We start from the raw sequence: 19,194 nt of genomic DNA, 5'->3' as shown, positions 1-19,194 counted from the left end.
ATACAGGTGAAATGTGGTGCAAAAGGCGGAGTTAGCCTTTAAATAATGTGAAGTGTTGGTTGTAGGCTGCTTTTTTCTGTTTAGCTGCTTTGACATTAAAATGATCTGAAAATTGGCCGAATTATTGGCAGCATTTTTTTGATTGCGAGAGATCTTTATTCTACCTTATGAGATGCAGGTGGGAAGGGTGAGGGGGGATTGTGGGTACAAAGATGGGGCTCTCCCTCCCTAAGGAGGACAGCTGAGGGTTGCTTTCTACAACGTCACTGAAAGAATCACTTCAAGTTGAATATTAGAGTGGGCATGGAGGTGTTCTGCGAGTGACCACTCTACCTCAGAGACGTCAATATGTGTGTCACAGCTCTGAGCTCTCCACACAGCACAGGAGGAGAGAGGCTGTGATGTCAGAGTTGTGTGTGTGGAGGGACTTTCCAGTTTCTCAGACTGGGACTCCTCCCTGCACCGCTCTGCCTCTATGTCACTACAAGAAGAAGGCTGAGCATTTAGACTTTCCTCTCCCTCTATGGAGAAGTCACAGTGACAGCTCAGACAAGGACTCCTGTACCTCTAGGACTATTCCAGGTTGGTTCTGGACAGACCTTCCTTCTACAGTGTGGACACATCCCTCTAAGGACTAAAGTGGTCAGGATTCCCATTACAGGACCCCCTCAAATTCTTACCTGTTCACCGACTTACCTATCCCGTCATAGGGAGACCGTCCCATCACGCTGTACAAAAAGCATGGCAGGTAAGTGCCCAGTGTACTCCTATTCACGTAGACTTCAAGGATATCTATGGGCTCATTCAGCCCTGCACAGCGTCAAGAGCCCGTTGTTTTACTTTTTGTACTAGCGCCTGCAAGCAGCCTATATAAAGCTCACCATACAAAATACAATCTGATCAATGTGCCATTCGATCAAAAACATCAAGTAATCATATAGCCATCACTTCCCTTCCAATCAAGTTTGGTTGGAGTTGATCAGCCAGGGTGGAAAATGATCAGTCATACTGCATCGATTGGCAGCACTGCTCTGATCACGAATCTGATCGTCAGATTATGAGACTTAATGGTGAAAACAGAAATGCGATTGATCATATTTTCCAACAATCAATCCACCTCCCTATGTATGGCATATCGATTGATTAGGTTGTCGACTGTAGATTGATTATTTCTATAGATCAATTACTCCTATTGGGAGAGTTTGATCAGAAAGTTAATCAATCAGTTATCAAAGCATGTATGGCTACCATAATTGGATACAAATTGATTAGTTAGATTATGGGTGCTCAACCTGTGGCCCTTCAGCTGTTGCAGAACTACAAGTCCCATCATGCCTCTGCTTTTGGAAGCCATGCTTGTAACTGTCAGCCTTGCAATGCCTCACTTGTAGTTTTGCAACAGCTGGAGGGCCACAGGTTAAGCACCCCTGGATTAGATAGATCCTCATTTAAAAATAAATAATGGTCAGTTTGTAATGTGTATGGTGACCTTTAATGCAGAACTAAAGTTCTGCTGTTGTTCACTGCGAGCAGGCAAGTTTTTTTTTTTTTTTTGTAGAAGTGGCATGCAATGTCTCTTCTGTTTGCAGAATCCCTGAGCAGCGCATGTGCAGCTCAGCTTACAGCGGCCAGCCTACAGGTGTGCTGGAATGACGGCCTCTTCCTACGCAGGCACAGGAGTGACGTCATCCTGCGTTGGCCAATAAAGCTGGCAAAAAATCAGCACACAGAAGAAGCCGGCGCTGGCAAGGGACTGGACCGTTGGGGAAAAGGCAAGTATAAATTGCTTTAAGGCTCCATTCACACTTGTACGACTCCAAAGTTGCACCGACTTTGGAGTGCAACTTTGATGCAACTTTGGGTGGGTGCAACTTGGATACGACTTTGGCTTTGACCAGTGATAATAGACAACTGTTGCATTGTATAACATTCAGGTATGACTTTCATGCAACTTGTGAGGGTTAACATTGAAGTCTATGGCCCTCAAGTTGCATGAAAGTTGGACCAAAGTAGTGCATGAACTACTTGCAAGTTGCTGCAGCTTTAAGTCACGCATATATGAATGGTTATCATTGGAAAACATGGGGAACGACTTATCATGTGACTTTGATGTCCAAAGCTGCATGACAAGTTGAACAAGTGTAAATGGAGCCTAAGTGAATGGATGCAAAATGACTCACCCGCATAGTTTGATGGGTGCGCGGAGTCTGATGTACAACCTGTATATCTTGGTCTGCGCTTTCCCTCCTGCGTACCTGTCAAGCCTGGCTGTGCGGGTCTATACAGCCGGCGTGTATCAGTTCACTTTGTATAGACCGCCTGCACGCAGCTCAGCGCTACTACAAAAAGAAAACAAATGCCCGAGCGCCCAAGTGAATGAGCCCTAAAGTCAAACCCTAAAATGTATCTTCATTTTGGATAGGGTAGGGGCAGGTTCAAACCACTGCTGTTTTTTTTTTATTTTGCCATCTGCGTCTCATTAGGGAAACTTCCCTTCACTTCCTGTCCTGTAGACACAACATGAAGTGAGAGGATATCTTTCTATGTGAGTGAAATCCCCATTTACACTTGCTTCAAAACATGGCTTTGGACACGTTGTTAAAGCTCTCTGAATGCCAGTCAAAGCTCCTGTCACTAAAAAAAATGGTTAGTTTACAGTCCTGTTTACACTTGCTTTTGCTTGGTGCTTCAATGAGGCTTCGGTGGGGCTTCGATGAGGGTTCGATGAGGCTTTGGTGGAGCTTCGATGGGGCTTCAATGAGGCTTCGGTGGAGCTTCGATGAGGCTTCGATGAGGCTTAGGTGGAGCTTCAATGGGGCTTTAATGAGGCTTCGATGAGGCTTCAGTTTGGTGCTTCAGTGGGGCTTTGATGAGGCGTTGGTGGAGCTTTGATGGGGCTTCGATGAGGCTTAGGTGGAGCTTCAATGGGGCTTTGATGAGGCTTCGGTGGGGCTTCGATGAGGCTTTAGTTTGGTGCTTTGGTGGGGCTCTGATGAGGCGCTGGTGGAGCTTTGATGGGGCTTCGATGAGGCTTAAGTGGAGCTTCGATGCGGCTTCGATGAGGCTTAGGTGGAGCTTCAATGGGGCTTTGATGAGGCTTCTGTGGGGCTTCGATGAGGCTTTTGCTTGGTGCTTCGATGAGGCTTCGGTGGGGCTTCGATGAGGCATTGGTGGAGCTTTGATGGAGCTTCGATGAGGCTTTGGTGGAGCTTCGATGGGGCTTTGTAGGGCTTCAGTTGGGCTTTAAGCGAGCTTTGCCATAGACTTCTATGGAGGCTTTGAAGATGCTTTGAAGCATCACTAAAGCTACATGGGGTATAATTTTCAAAGTGAAGCCGAAGCAAAGCAAAGCAAAGCTTAGACTGTAAGCTAACCATTGCATTTAGTGACAGGAGCTTTTTACTGGCATTCAGAGAGCTTTAACAAAGCGTGTCTGAAGCCTTGTTTTGAAGCAAGTGTAAACTAGCCCTTAGAGAGGGTGAATCTTTCTAATGGGGGCACAGACAGCAATAAAAGCCTATTAGTGGCTCTAACCTCTCACTACTCTATCCAAACCTAAAAAGGAGAAAAAATGCTTTTAGCTATACCTTAAATCACCTACTGTTTTTTTTCTAGCTGTTTGTGTCCCATTGGGGAGATTTCACTTAATTTCCTGTCCCAGGGACAAAACAGGAAGCGCAGAGTGATGATAGTTTGCATGAGGAAAGTCAGTGTGAATGCAATGTGACAGTCCGTGTGATGACAGTGTGAATGCAGTGGGAAGGTCAGTGTGAGGAAAGTCTGTGTGATTGCAGTGGGACAGCCAGGGTGTCAGTGTGTCAGTGTGAGTGTGGTATGAGTGTCTGTATGAATACATTGTGACAGTATGACTACAGTGTGGCAGCCAATTTTGCCTTTTGTAATAATTTATTCATTAATTTTTGTATTTATTTGTTTGCATTTTATGTGCTTGTTGGCTCAAAGAAAAATATTTTACTAAAACAGTCAAAGAAAGTCACATCATAGACTTTATTATAAATTACCCTTATACTGTATATACTGTATATGTCTTCATTAATTATTAACAGTAAAAATTATTTTAAAATGGACTACGTTTTATACAAGCAGATTGCGGTGAGCACTAGTTTCACTGGGCCAGCATAGAAACAACCTACCACCTTCTTTTTCATATTTCAAATTATTTCAAAAATATACTTTGCAATGTAATTTCTTTTTTGACGCAAGGTATTTTCTACCATTTGGCCGAAACCAAAAAATAAAAAAATAAATAAGTAATGAAAACTAAAAAGGAGAAGTTGCCTTGGTGCACTGTTTGTCACGAGAAATGAGTGGATCACTTCCCCAACAGATACAAAAAAAAAAAAAAACCTTGTGAGTCACATAGCAGTCAGATATATTCTTGTAGTAATGCTATTCTGAGATCGCAAAGTTTAAGAAGTCGCCTTATGTGAGTGATAGCTGCATATTATAGAAGTGGGCAGATTGAATTCTGGCCTCAGAGTCCTCTCGCTAACTTGGAAATGCTTATATTCATTGCCCCCCCCATTCACACCATTATCCTCAATGGGCCATTCACACTTGAGCATTGTGTGGTTTCTAGTGTGAAGCTCGAAAAAGTACATGGGCTTCTTTGGGGCAGAATGTTGTTGTCCAATAGACTTTAATAGGAGCCATGGGACAAAAAGCAGGATTTTACTCTTGTTCTAGATCAGTGATCTCCAAACTGCGGCCCTGGGGCCAGATGCAGCTCTTTGTTTGCCTTTATTCGGCCCTTGAGGCATTTTTCTTGCCACTGACACCAACAATGGGGTATAACTCCTGCCACTGACACCAACAATGGGGCATAACTCCTGCCACTATCCAAACAATTGAGCACTATTTTTTCTACTGACACCAACGATGGGGCATAATTCCTTCCAACAACACCAACTATTTCTCCCCCTAATGCCAAAATCTGACATTGTTTACTCCCGTTGGGCACAATCCAGCCCCTCTAAAGCCTGAAGGACAGCAAACTGACCCTTTTTTTGGAGAGTTTGGAGACCCCTGTTCTAGCTGAAGCACCAAAATACCCTCACCTGGCTGTGTTTACACTTAGTTTGAATGGGTGATTAAAGTGAACCTTACCTTATTACAGTGACACTACCTTCAAACTAGAGGTGGCTGCTTACTTTATCTTTGGAGTGCCCAGGCACCTCCAAAACTGTGGTACTCTATTACTAAAAATTGACTACATGGATAACATGAATGGAATATTATGGTTATTTTTTGGCTCCCACCCATGTATTCCTATTCATCAGTGAGGCCACCTATTGCATTTGGTCAACACAAGAAATGGGTTAAATATCAATCCTGTTAATAGTTACATAATTTTGGGGGGCTTCCTGGAACTCTGAAACTAAAGCGAGCACCTGGTAGGTGTCTTCTCTCTGTGACAGAATAACAATCCTTCCAAAAGCCTTTCTCAACCTTTTTACACCAGAGGAACCCTTGAAGTATTTTGTGGGTCTTGGGGGACATCTGCCAAAAAAGGATTATACCTACAGGTCACAGTACACTAGTTGTAGGAAGTTTTAAATAAGACAAAAAAGTGTGATGTACCTGGAGAATTTGCCACCCAGGGCAGATCATTTTTAACATGACCTGAGGTATACAACAAAATTACTTTCAGTAATAATCATGAAATGTAATGAATAGTATTAACAGAAATGCAATGCAGACAGTAAAAATGGTGGCATCCCTTGAAATTAGTGGTCAGTGTAGAAGTGACCCTTTACAATGATGGTCAGTTGAAAATTGACCCCATCACCCCTACATTGGTGGTCGGTGGAAAATTGTCTCCACTACCCCTTACATTGGTCGTCGGTGGAAAATGACTCCTTACTTTAGTGGGCGGCTGAAAATTGCCCCTATTCCCCTTTAAGATAGTGGTCAGTGGAAAACTGCCTCTGGTGGTAGTGAGCAGTACATACCCATCCCAGCTAACTGCGCTTGAAGATTCTGGTTTGGTGATTTTGGGATACAACATTTTACCAATAGTGTGACTGTATGTCTCAGAAATTCATTCTTATTTCTGCTGCCCCATTCAGTATGTAATGTTATTAGTCTAAGCTTTGGACTCGTGTTCTTTATAAAGGGGAATTTTTCTAAGGAAGTTTGGTTATTTCCTGGTTGGTGTATGCATTTAGTTCAACTGCCATCACAGTGGAAGGAGGAAGTATGAAGTCTTGTTGCTGAATGAGAAGGTAAAACAAAGTCTAACCCACATATCATGTTATTCTGAGAGTATGACGTGAAATTGTGACAAAATGTTTTTCTTGATGCCTATTCCATCATCCCAATATTCTATCCAAGAGTAAGAGGTGCCAAATGAAAAAATCTGTAGGAGTCCAAAATCTTTACTATTCAACTGGTTACAACATGCAGTTCAAAAGACAGCCAACATATTACGGGGGCCACACAATCCCCCTTCATCATGGCTGGCAACTACCAAATTAGATGTTTGAGAGTATCAATGGGACTGTGTAAACTTCAGCTGGCCACTTTTATTAACTGTTGTTACTAATGTTTTTCCATCTCTTGTGGAACTTCCCTCTCTAAATCAACATTGACTATTTTTAGTCCTTTTGCTGCTAGCGTTAGTAAATTGATAGGCAGGTATATTATATTTACTTGTTTTAAACTTTTTTTTAATTTAAATTTCTTTATCTACTTCCTGGTTTCCAGGCCTAGGCAAATGAGGTCATACATCCCAGGAGTCTTCAGGAGAGGAGGAGGGGTCTTCTCATCTAAGTACACCCTCCTGCCTGCATGCCTGAGCTAAGGGCAGATGGATTCTAAGAAGTAAATGCTACATGAATCATCTGCCCTTACTCAAGATAGCCACGACCAGACATGCTATTGGGGTGTTTTTCAAAGTGATTCCTCAGCAAAATAAAGCATGGAGACATGGATACATGGGGGGGGGGGGATTTGCTCTGAATTTTAATAAATAAATAGTGTTTTTAATTTGTGGTGCTCAGATGCAGGCCCTTTTCTGCTCCTATGTCATATATTTAGGGTTAAATCATAAAGATTTAGAAGTCATTTTAAGAGAGTTCACTGTGTAGCCTCACTTACATTTTTTCATCAATATTCAATACACAAACAGATTTTTGATGTAGGCTTGGAATCATTCTTATTTCACCATAAAAAGTGTATTTAAACAAATTTTTTATTCCTACTTTGCAACGTTTACAACATATAGAGGGGATTCTGTATGTTTAATCTATCATATTAGCCAAGGTAACACTTTCTTGACCTGTCTATATGAATAGAGGGTCTCCAGGCACTGGAGCAATGCATCATTGGCATGTAATATTTCTAACCAAGAGTAGACTACAGTACTGAGAGTTGAACCATCACCCCTCCCTGCCTGCATGTATGAAAACATCTGAAATAAAAAAAATGTTTAGTTGCTGAGTCACTGTGGACAAATTCCACGATGTCAACACAGAACACTCAGCCATGGACTCATTGAAAGGTTGTATGGTGTAACCAGTCTCAGATTGCAGTGCAGTGCTATTTACCTGGAAGTTTGAGGGCCACACGCAGCCTTTTTGTATTTATGATCCTCCTGTCCATGGTGTACACTACACTAGTAATTCCAAACATCTAATACAAGTGAAGACCCTTAATATTGCTAGTTTTATTGTTATTGTATTCATAAAAGACATCCCAGTTCAGCTGTAGTGGTGAGGTCTCCAGTGTAATTTCCACATCTGCCCAGCTGTCATTGTAAAGGGGATTCTGATCTCCATATATTTTACTGATGAGAACGCAGCATCAAGACTGAGACTCCTTATTGCCCAATATTGCTGTGCAGTCTGAACCAGGTGGATCAATCTGGCCACAATCACTGAGAGATACATTATGTTAGTGGGTGAGTCTCACCAGAATCCAACCAGAGATAAAACACCACTCCTGGGGTGGACGGACCATTTAAAGGGCCGTTATCACAAAACAATATATTTTATTCTGCTGTTAACTGTAGCTGCTGAATGCATGTCATAATTGTATTTCTCAGTCTGTTTTGAAATGGAAGTGTATCCTCTATACCAGCGATCACCAATCAGTGGTCCATGAAAATGTTTTGGTGGTCCCCAGGGGTTCTGCCATAAATCAACATTGTGGTGGATGTATTCTGGCCAATGTTGTTTCCAGTGTTGTTCTCAGTGCGCGCTGACCCGATTCCTCTTCTGTAGTTCAGGCTCCTGTGAACTCAGAGGGAGTAGTGCAGAGAGCGGGAGGTGAAGAAGGGGGGGACTTCCAATGGCAGGGGGTCTGTCAGCAGAGGATAGGGAACTGCTGGATAGACCCTTTGTAGAAGAAGAAATCTTGGCAGCACTAAGGGAGTCTCCGAAGGGGAAAAGTCCGGGCCCGGATGGTTTCACCTCTCTTTACCTTAAGAAGATGGAACATATCCTGGTCCCGAGGCTTTGCCACTTTTGGAATGGCCTTGGAACAGGTGATGAACTGACTATAGAGGCCTTGACAGCTACAATTACACTTATTCAGAAGGAAGGGAAGGACGTCAGGTTGTGTTCTAGTTATAGACCAATCTCCCTTCTGAATGCAGATGTCAAACTCTACGCAAAAGTTTTAGCAAACAGGCTTAAAGAAAAAATGACAGACCTTGTGCACCCGGACCAGGCAGGATTTGTCAAAGGGAGACAGTGTAGGGACAATGGGGTTAGGGCGGTGCTCCTATCAGAAGTATGTAAACAAGGTGGACCCCCAGCTCTATTCCTGTCAATCGATGCTGAAAAAGCTTTTGACAGGGTAGACTGGGGGTTCATGTTAAACACTCTAGAGGCCCTAGGGTTTGGCCAGAGGTTCATCTCCTGGGTCAGGGCTTTATACAGTAACCCGGCAGGGACGGTGAGAGTAAATGGGACTACTTCTAAGCCATTCAGGATGCTCAATGGAACAAGGCAGGGCTGCCCCCTGTCCCCTCTCTTGTTCGTCCTGACCCTTGAACCGCTGCTGTCTACCATCCGCAAAAATGTGGATTGTGGAGGAGTAAGGGTTGGAACGGAGGAGCACAAACTAGCGGCTTTTGCTGACGATATTGTATTCTTCGTTACCAACCCTAGAATAACGCTTCCCAATTTACTCCACATTATTAAAAAATATGGAGAAGTTTCGAATTTCAAAATTAATTCCAGTAAATCCGAATGTTTAAACATAAACATAAGCAAACAAGAAGAAAGCCACTTGGCTGCAGTTTTCCCTTTCCCATGGAAAGAGGAGATGGAATATCTGGGGATAAAACTTGCCAACTCCTTCAATAGAATATTTGTAAAAAATTTTTTACCTATGCTTGACGATACCAGACGAGAAGCGAGAAGACTCCAGACTAGACCTCTCTCGTGGTTTGGGCGAGTCAATGCGATAAAAATGAGCTTAACACCCAAGATCCTGTTTAAATTTCAAATGCTGCCCATCCCTCTACCCGGGTATTTTCTGAAGGCCCTTAGGAGGCTAATAAGTGGGGCAGTTTGGGGGGGTAAAAAACCACGCATTGCCTACACAGTTCTTAGCAGGGGGAAGAAAAAAGGGGGAATTGCTTTACCGGATTTTAACAGATATTACAGTGCAGTAGTGCTATCTAGGATCACGGAATGGAACAAAAAAGACACAGACAAACGTTGGGTTCACATTGAACACTTTTTGAGCAACACAAACTTAGGACAGGCACTTTGGAATCCCCCAAAATTTAGAACACTGAGCACTCACACATCACATTTAACGCAAAACACATTTAAACATTGGGATAGGATACACTGTAAAAATAAATGGTCATATAACTCACCACTGATACACATGAAAGATAATATTTTTTTCGAGCCAGGGAGGAGGGAGGTAGGAGGAAACTGGCTAAAGGGTGACACGGTTCAATTGAAACACTTTTTACACAAGGGGCAAATTCGCACATTTTCAGAACTAAGTACAGAATCTAATCTTTGGGTAATGAACAGATGGAGGTTTCTTCAGCTCTCCCATTTCATAGAGAAACTTCCCAAGCCCCTTAGGAGTATGGAAGAACTTAGACCTTTTGAGCAGCTCTGTATAAAGGAACAGACAGGAAGGGCAATAACACAAATTTATAAGATCTTGGGAACTGAGGAGGAATTGGAGACACCCCCCTATATTAAAAAGTGGGAACTGGAATTGGGGTCTCAATGCAGCGAAGTGGGGATAGAAAAGATCCTGAAGATGGCCCACTATGTAGCAACAGACACCAGAAGAACAGAAAGCCACTTTAAATGCCTAGCGAGATGGTACGCTACCCCAGATAGGGTCAGTAAAATGGACAGGACTAAACCAAACACCTGCTGGAGAGGCTGCCCAGTTTTAGGAACAATGGCCCATATCTGGTGGGAGTGTCCCGTTATAAAAACCTTCTGGGGAAAAGTACTAAGGTTAATAAAAGTCATTACTGGAATAACAATAGACGAGGACCCATGGGTCTGTCTTCTCCACAAGACCTCGGACTCGGTAAAAAACTATAAGTCTTCCCTAGTCCCTATTTTGTTGGATGAAGCCAAGAGACAGATATCTTTGAACTGGATGAATGTCTCGAGGCCTTGTACTCGAGATTGGTTGATCAGTCTCAATGATATATATAACATCGAACAGCTAGACAAGGGAGGAATTGAACCTAAAGAAGAAGAGCAAGCAGGGAGATGGGCCGCCTGGACCAAGTTCAAAGGGACTTGGGATTATCTGAAGGAGATTGCAGATTTATCATAAGTGAAGGTATTTGGATTCATACTCCATTGAACTAGCACGGTCCGGGGGGGGGGGCGGGGGGGGGTTTTGGTAGGGTTAAGATGGGTTGGGGGGTAAGAGGGGATATTGAGTTTTGTTTATAAATTTTACAGCGGTTTTGTCCAATGACTCTTCCCCATGGGGATTGTATTGTTATATTTATACAAAATAATAAATAAAGAATTAAAAAAAAAAAAAAGAATCCAACCAGAGATAAAACACCACTCCTGGGGTGGACGGACCATTTAAAGGGCCGTTATCACAAAACAATATATTTTATTCTGCTGTTAACTGTAGCTGCTGAATGCATGTCATAATTGTATTTCTCAGTCTGTTTTGAAATGGAAGTGTATCCTCTATACCAGCGATCACCAATCAGTGGTCCATGAAAATGTTTTGGTGGTCCCCAGGGGTTCTGCCATAAATCAACATTGTGGTGGATGTATTCTGGCCAATGTTGTTTCCAGTGTTGTTCTCAGTGCGCGCTGACCCGATTCCTCTTCTGTAGTTCAGGCTCCTGTGAACTCAGAGGGAGTAGTGCAGAGAGCGGGAGGTGAAGAAGGGGGGGACTTCCAATGGCAGCACTGATCACAGACTGTGGGAGGGAGCACAGAGCTTATGCACATGGCTGAATAAGGAGGTGAGATCCAATGATGAGTCTGTGTAAGGCAGCAGTGTGGTGCAAAGTGGGGGGGGCAGAAAGCATTGTGTGTACAAGGCAGCAGTGGTGTGATCCAGGGGGAGGGGGCAGAGAGCCAGAGCATTGTGCGTATAAGGCATGTAAAATTCAAGAAATACAAAATAACCATCAATTGCCCTCAGTCTGGAGCTCCATGCAAGATTTTGCCTCATGGAGTAAGGATGATCATGAGAAAAAGTGAGGGATCAGCCCAGAACTACACGGGAGGAGTTGGGAATGATCTCAAGGCAGTAGGGACCACAGTCACCAAACAAACCATTGGTAACACAATATGCTGCCATAGATTGAAATCCCGCAGCACCCACAAGATCCCCCTCCTCAAGAAGGCACATGTACAGGCCCATCTGAAATTTGCCAATGAACATCTGAATGATTTAGTGAAGGATTGGGAGAAATTGCTGTGGTCGGATGACACCAAATTTAAGCTCTTTGGCATTATCTTGACTCGCCGTGTTTGGAGGAAAAAAAATGCTGACTATAACCCAAAGAACACCATCCCTACAGTCAAGTACGGATGTGGAAACATTATGCTTTGGGGCTGTTTCTCTGGTAAAGGTACAGGCTGACTTTAAAACATTGAGGGGCTAATGGACGGGGCCATATATTGTATAATCTTGGATGAGAACCTTCTTCTCTCAATCAGAACACTGAAGATGGGTCCTGGATGGGTCTTCCAGCATGACAATGACCAAAAACATACTTCCAAGGCAACAAAGGAGTGGCTCAAGAAGAAGTGCATTAAGATCATGGAGTGGCCTAGCCAGTGTCCAGACCTTAATCCTATAGAAAATTTATGAGGGAGCTGAAACTTCGAATTGCCAAGTGACAACCAAAACACCTTAATGATTTAGAGAAGATTTGTAAAGAAGAGTGGACCAAAATCCCTCCTGAGATGTGTGCAAACCTGCTAACCATCTACAAGAAACGTCTTACCTCTGTTCTTGCCAACAAGGGTTTCTCCACCAAGTACTAAGTCATGTTTTGCTTGGGTATCAAATACTTATTTTACTTACTGACTGGCAACCAAATTTATACCATTTGTATCATGGGGTTTATCTGGATTTTCGATTGATATTCTGTATCTATTATTTAAAATAAACCTATGATAAAAATTATAGACCCTTAAATTCTTTGTAAGTGGGCAAATTTACAAAATCTCAGTTTAGACCGATATGTATTCTTCTACATATTTTTGGTAAAAAAATTGCAATAAGCGTATATAGATTGATTAGCACAAAAGTTATAGCGTCTAAAAAATAGGGGATAGTTTTATGGCATTTTTATTACAAATTTTTTTTATTAGAAGTGGCGGCGATCTGCGATTTTTATCGTGACTGCGACGTTATGGTGGACACATCGGACACTTTTGACACTATTTTGGGACCATTGTCATTTATACAGCGATCAGTGCTATAAAAATGTAGTGATTACTGTGTAAATGACACTGGCAGGGGAAGAAGTTAGCCACTAGAGGGCGATGAAGGGGTTAAGTGTGTCCTAGGGAGTGATTCTAACTGTGGGGGGGATTGGCTTCAACTCACATGACAGCGATCACTGCTCTCGATGACAGGGAGCAGTGATCTCTGTCATGACACAAGGCAGAACGGGGAAATGCCTTGTTTACATAGGCACTTTCCCGTTCTGCGGCTCTGTGACGCGATTGCCGGGAGACCAGCAGAGTCCCGCGGGCACGGTCACGCTGTACGCGTGCGCCTGCTAGCCCCGCCAATTAAAGGGATACATACAGGTATGCCCATTTGCTCACCGCTGCCATTGTGCCGACGTATGTGGGCGCGCAGAGGTCTGTAAGTGGTTAAATTGGCTCTGCCAAATAGTGTTGGCTCTGGAACTAGACAGGTGCCAATAGATGGGAGATCAATCAGCCACAGCTCAAAGAACCCCTAGCAACCGCTGGAGAATCCCACAAAACCATGGTTGAAAATGGCTGGTCTAAAGTGCTTTATTGGATCTTTTGCCACAACTAACAAATGATCCAGAAGACTGGCTAGTTTTAGAGATCAGAACATTTGTTTAGCAGTCTTCCTATTGGTCACTTGTCAGAATGGATACATTTAAACATTATCATAAAGCATTCATTCTGTAGTTCCCCAACTGGCACATCAGCTAATTCTGATGCTCTCATCATGATCAATAATTAGCTAGCACATTAGGAATATCTTTATACTGATGACTCAGAAAAAATCTAAGGTAATTTTATTTTATTGCCTTCAATTCCAACAGGGTTAATCCCAGACAAGATGTAAGCAACCTTTTTGCTGGTGTTACCTTTGTCTTATTACTGTAATCTTACGCCAGTGCTTATGTTTACATGATAAAAAATTTTATGACTTCACTTTTTAGAGGCAAATGGCGTGTAAATGTCAAAGTTGTTTAATTAGTAACAGCGTTCAGACAACAGTATTGTATACTATATTTGACTTTTACTCATTGTGGTTCACAGTTCCCATTGACTGATGTTTGATCATATAAAGGACAGTGTTTTTTTTTTATGACCCATTCATGTATATATTCTTTATATTTATATGTATATTTCTTTATATTTTAAAAGGTAACAAATAAATCATTAATCAAGGTTGCATAACAAGCAAAGACAGTCAGTGACCTGTGAAGGCTTTAAAATACTACAGTAGTAAAGTGTATATATAAAATGCATGAAGTTCTATTGAGGTGCTACAGCTGATGCTCTCAATTAACTCCCCACACATTGCTGTATTATTAATAGGCACTATTGATTTTCCAGCAAACTTTGTAATATGGGAATCTTGCTTTTTTCACATTATGATGCATTTATTGCCTACAACAGGCTAAATGAGGGGTTGGCAATCTCGGCCCTCCAGCTGTTTTGAAACTACAAGTCCCATGAGACATTGCAAGACCCTGACAATCACAGGCATAACTCCTAGAGGCAGAGGCATGATGGGATTTGTAGTTTCACCGCAGCTGGAGTGCCGAGGTTGCCTACCCCTGGTAAATGTATTTATTTATTTATCTTCAGTCTTGTTGTCTTCTTGTTATAATTGAGGTTTACAGGTGTGGGTAGGTGCAGTGTGGTGCGACGATAGAAATTACTCCAGTTTCAGAAAACTAAACTGTACTGAAAATTGAAGTTCAGCAATACAAAACAAGCCCAGCGGGAAGGCACCCGACCAGGAACACTCACAGAATGTAACAGTGCTGAGTAGTAGCAGAAGGTCTCAAGTGTGCTGACAGCATCTGTCCCGAGGGGCGAATTGTGGCCTGGCCGGTCCGTATTCACGTGGGGAGGCTTCCAGGTAGGGTGGGGTGTCCTTGCACTTTTCCTACTCGTCTGGAAACTCTCCCTGATGCCAAGTACTGTCCCTGACAGATAGGTGACCTGTTCCTACTCTCGCCACACACGAAATGCGTGCCAAACCCGGGAGCCAGGGTCTTAAATAGACTCTGCCTGCCCCAAGATGGCCTCCAAAGTCACATGGGGTACCAGCATCCAATCGAATATTGCCTCTCTGTGACCATGGAAACCACAGAGTTCCTCTCGACTTCCTCCTCCACCTTCATTGCCGCTACAGATGAGCACCATCTGCAGTGAAGAAAATAGACTGCTCCTGCCTTCAAAGGGAAGGGGGTGGATAATTATTCAGCGTACTCTTACTGCTACTAATTTTGGTGGACTCTCTATTTTTATCACTTAGGAGTGACTAAGTGGTCTACTGAGCACTGACTGATGTGGTATAGCTTGTTAAAATCAAAACCTGAAACATATAGAACACAGAAACAAATTTATATTTATTAATAAATTATCACATTTATTAATAATTAAAAAACAGTATATTGCACTCATATAACCATAAATGTGAAAATAGCTAATACAAGGATAACTCTTTGATCTTCGAGAGTCACATACAGGCGTGAAAGGATAGATCCTGTTAGCTCCCAGTTGTCCTCTACCGACTATGGGTGTTTTTTTTTACATTTACAGGTATGTACTGTAAGTGCATTATTCTACTGTTTTATTTAATAATAAAATTAAGTATACTAGATTATGCTGGGGCGCTTGTATCTCTGTTTTATACCCTTTTAAAAATGGTATTGGTAAATTCATAGGTCACTAAGTCAAGTATGTATGATTCCACTATGGGTAATTAAATTAAACTTGCGTAAGCCTCTGATATGTGTGGCATGATGGGAACACAGTACTTACATTTTTTTTTCTTAGTATAAGGTTCATGTTGAATTAAGCTTGGTAAAACATGAGTTGCATTTAGTGCACAGGTAAAGTGTGTGCAGGCACATCTCCAGCTGAATGAACTCCGTTGTCAGGGCTGGTGCAAAGTTTTTTGACACCCTAGGCAAAACCTAATTTTGCCACCCCCCTGCTCCACCCCTGACTCCACCCCCTCCGTATATGGACAGATCAGTCTTTATACACCAAATACATTTACATGCGAATCTGCGATAATGCAATCTCAGACAGTGACAGTATTTCACTCACCAGGTCTGGGGCTCTGCAGACTGTTCTGCATCCATCCGATGACATGACCCTACCAGTGCGTGTGCGAGGAACAATTTTAAACTCTGCCTGCCTCGGTGCCTCCTCCAGGCAGGCTCCACCTGTCACCAAGCTCAGAGAGCTGCCGCCAGGCGCTATAGCACTTGAGTGACGCTGCTGGAGTTGTTCAGGACAGGCAAGGAGGGAGAGCGGCCTCTACGACAGGGGGGAGCGGGGCCATGGGACACAGTATTAGGAATAACGTATGAGCAGAGAGGCAGAGCTGGCTGGCTGTGGTCATGTCACGGACAACAGTCACAGGTCACTAATGATCGATCAGAGGCGCGCAGTGCTGCAGCAGGGGATGTTTGCTTGCTTCCATTCATTCGGGAGTCGGAACACAGAAACAGTCCTGAGTCCTCCCCCCACCTCTGTGCCTCTGACACTATGTGTGTACGGAGTGGTGGCTGCCTGCTGATGCTGAGACTCAGTTGCTTGCTGCAGAGAGAGGAGAGTAGGTACACCAGCAGACGGGCGCCCTAGGTAACAGTGCACCCTAGGCGGCTGCCTAGTTTCCCTAGTGGTAGCACCGGCCCTGTCCGTTGTACCTTGAGTTGTTATTATGGAGAGGATGGTGTGAATGAGGACACAAATCTAGTGTTTGAAAGCAGCCATTCTCAATCAGATTTCCGTGAAACCCTAGGATTCCTCCAGAGGTTGCTAGGGGTTCCTTGAGATGTGGCTGAATGACCTACCTTTTGATGGTGCCTGCATAATTCCAGGTCCAGTACCACTTGACAGAGCCAACTGTGTGCCACCAATGATCTTCTTAGCTGTCTGTAAGAGATGCATTCTGACCACCACAGTAAGCAGGGCATCCTTCCCACTAGCCAACAATGTGAAGGGCATCATCCCACTGACCCTAATTAATGAGCAGGGGTTACCCAAGACCAGAAAATCATTTCAAGGGTTCCTCTGTGGTAAAAAGGCTGGTATAAAGGATCTTTATAGCCTTAAACTTTTTTCCTTAATTTTGAAAAGAGTGCTGATGGTGTTCCATTGGGGAGATCTCCCTTCCTTTCAAGGAGATGCAACTTGTAAATAAGATTAAATATTGTATCTCCAAACTGAAGAGATATACCCTCTTAGACTCCGGGACAGGTGTCCCTATTGGAAGATTTCCCTTCCCTTTTTGTGTCTGTGACAACTCAAAAACTTTTTACCATCACTTTCCATACCAGAGACAGTGGTCTCCAGGACAAATTGAGAGGGTGAATTTCTCCAGCAGGGACACAGATAGCAATAAAAACCTAACAACAGTTCTAAACCTTCAACTTTCTATCCAAAACTAACAACGTGGATGGAGGAATTCCCTCTGTCGGCTATTGTATTCAGCCACAGAAAAATAATTGCATAGGATACAATCGCTGTGCCAATGTTCATTTTCTATCTGGCTCATTCAATTTAATGCTTACAGTGCCACCCATGGCTTGAATTTTGCTTGATTCCAGTTGTCTATGACCAGCTTTAGAACCAGTCACACACTGTAATGAAGGGGATGTGAACAGCACTAGGATTCAGTGAGGACTGATGTAGGCAGGTTTGCCAACCATCAGTAAAATCTGTGATTTTTACAACTGTCTGTAAATATCAGGGGATGATAATTTGTCATACTGTGTTGACTTGTGTAAACCAGACAAATTACTTGATATGGGGATTGTCCATATTGTGTTTAAAATAAATCAATAGGAGTTCTGTCATTTTTCAGGTTGTCAGTAAAAGATTTGCTCCATCAGTAAATTTTCACATGTTTTGTCAGTATAAAATGCTGCAGGAGATTAGTAACACTTGGATGTAGGCAGTGACCATTTGAAGCTTTAACCACTTGCCTACCGGGCACTTAAACCCCCTTCCTGCCCAGACCAATTTTCAGCTTTCAGCGCTGTCAAACTTTAAATGACAATTGCGCGGTCATGCAACATTGTACCCAAATGAAATTTTTATAAATTTTTTTCACACAAATAGAGCTTTCTTTTGGGGGTATTTAATCACTGCTGAGTTTTTTATTTTTTGCTAAAAGTTTTTTTAAAATGTTGAAAACAGGTAATTTTGCTCCTTCATTGATATGCGCTGATGAGGCTACACTGATGGGCACTGATAAGCGGCACTAATAGGCTGCACTGCTAAGCACTGATAAGGTGGCACTAATGGGCACTGATAGGTAGCACTGATGAGGCAGCACTGAGAGGTGGCACTGATGGGACGCCTTCCGGGCAATTAAGGCCTGCCCTGTAGTCGTCTTTCAGCTATAGCGCGGGCGGCAAGTAGGTAATGAAATATGTCACTGATAAATGAATAATACAAAATACTGCATGTGTATGACAATTCATTAACCTGTTTACTATTCAAGATGACTTGTAAGGGACCTCGTCAGGGCAGCTGCTGAGAGAGTCAGAGTTACTGGTCCACCTCTCCTAATGAGTGGAAAACCCCTTTAAGTTAGTACATACCAATGTTATTGACACAAAGAGCCTTTGTGTGATTTTTTTATTACTGTGTGGTATACTTTTGTTTCAGCAACATATTTGAACAGACGTTGGGTATAGCTTTAGGTGTCATCTGAAATAACTGTTAGCTCTTTTTTATTCATGGGATTCCCCAGCCTCCCTCTTTGAAGTTACAGGTACTAATCCATAGAAGTTGTATAAGTCAACACAGCTGTTTTGGCATTACTGGTTGTTTCCTTATATGAGAAGACTGTAAGTCTTGACTGTCACATGAGAATGGTTTTCTGATGTAGGATTCATATACACTATATTACCAAAAATATTGTGACGCCTACCTTTACACATACATGAACTTTAATGGCGTGAGTTGGCCCACCCTTTGCAGCTATAACAGCTTCAACTCTTCTGGGAGGGCTGCCCACAAGTTATGAGGTCAGGCACTGATGTTGGACTAGAAGGCCTGGCTCGCAGTCTCCGCTATAATTCTTCCCAAAGGTGTTATGTCGGGTTGAGGTCAGGACTCTTTGCAGGCGAGTCAAATTCCTCCACCCCAAACTCGCTCATCCATGTCTTTATAGAACTTGCTTTGTGCACTGGTCCAAATCATTTGGTGGAGGGGGGATTATGGTGTGAGATTGTTTTTCAGAGGTTTGGCTTTCAGTTCCAGTGAAGGGAATTCTTAAGGC

At 42.9% G+C, this 19,194-nt stretch overlaps 1 protein-coding gene across 1 annotated transcript in view; it reads left to right on the top strand.

The window, feature by feature from the left end:
* Positions 1–469: 469 nt before the first annotated feature.
* Positions 470–19,194, top strand: part of REL (REL proto-oncogene, NF-kB subunit) — a 79,788-nt gene continuing 61,063 nt past the window's right edge. Inside the window, exon 1 of the mRNA XM_073628103.1 lies at positions 470–748. Within this exon, the coding sequence (XP_073484204.1) occupies positions 742–748 (7 nt within the window). The 5' untranslated portion in view covers positions 470–741. The remainder of the gene's footprint in view (positions 749–19,194) is intronic.

This window comes from Aquarana catesbeiana, linkage group LG04 (assembly GCF_042186555.1).
Source record: "Aquarana catesbeiana isolate 2022-GZ linkage group LG04, ASM4218655v1, whole genome shotgun sequence".
Taxonomy (NCBI): Eukaryota; Metazoa; Chordata; class Amphibia; order Anura; family Ranidae; genus Aquarana; species Aquarana catesbeiana.
This window is presented reverse-complemented; position numbering and strand designations above follow the sequence as displayed.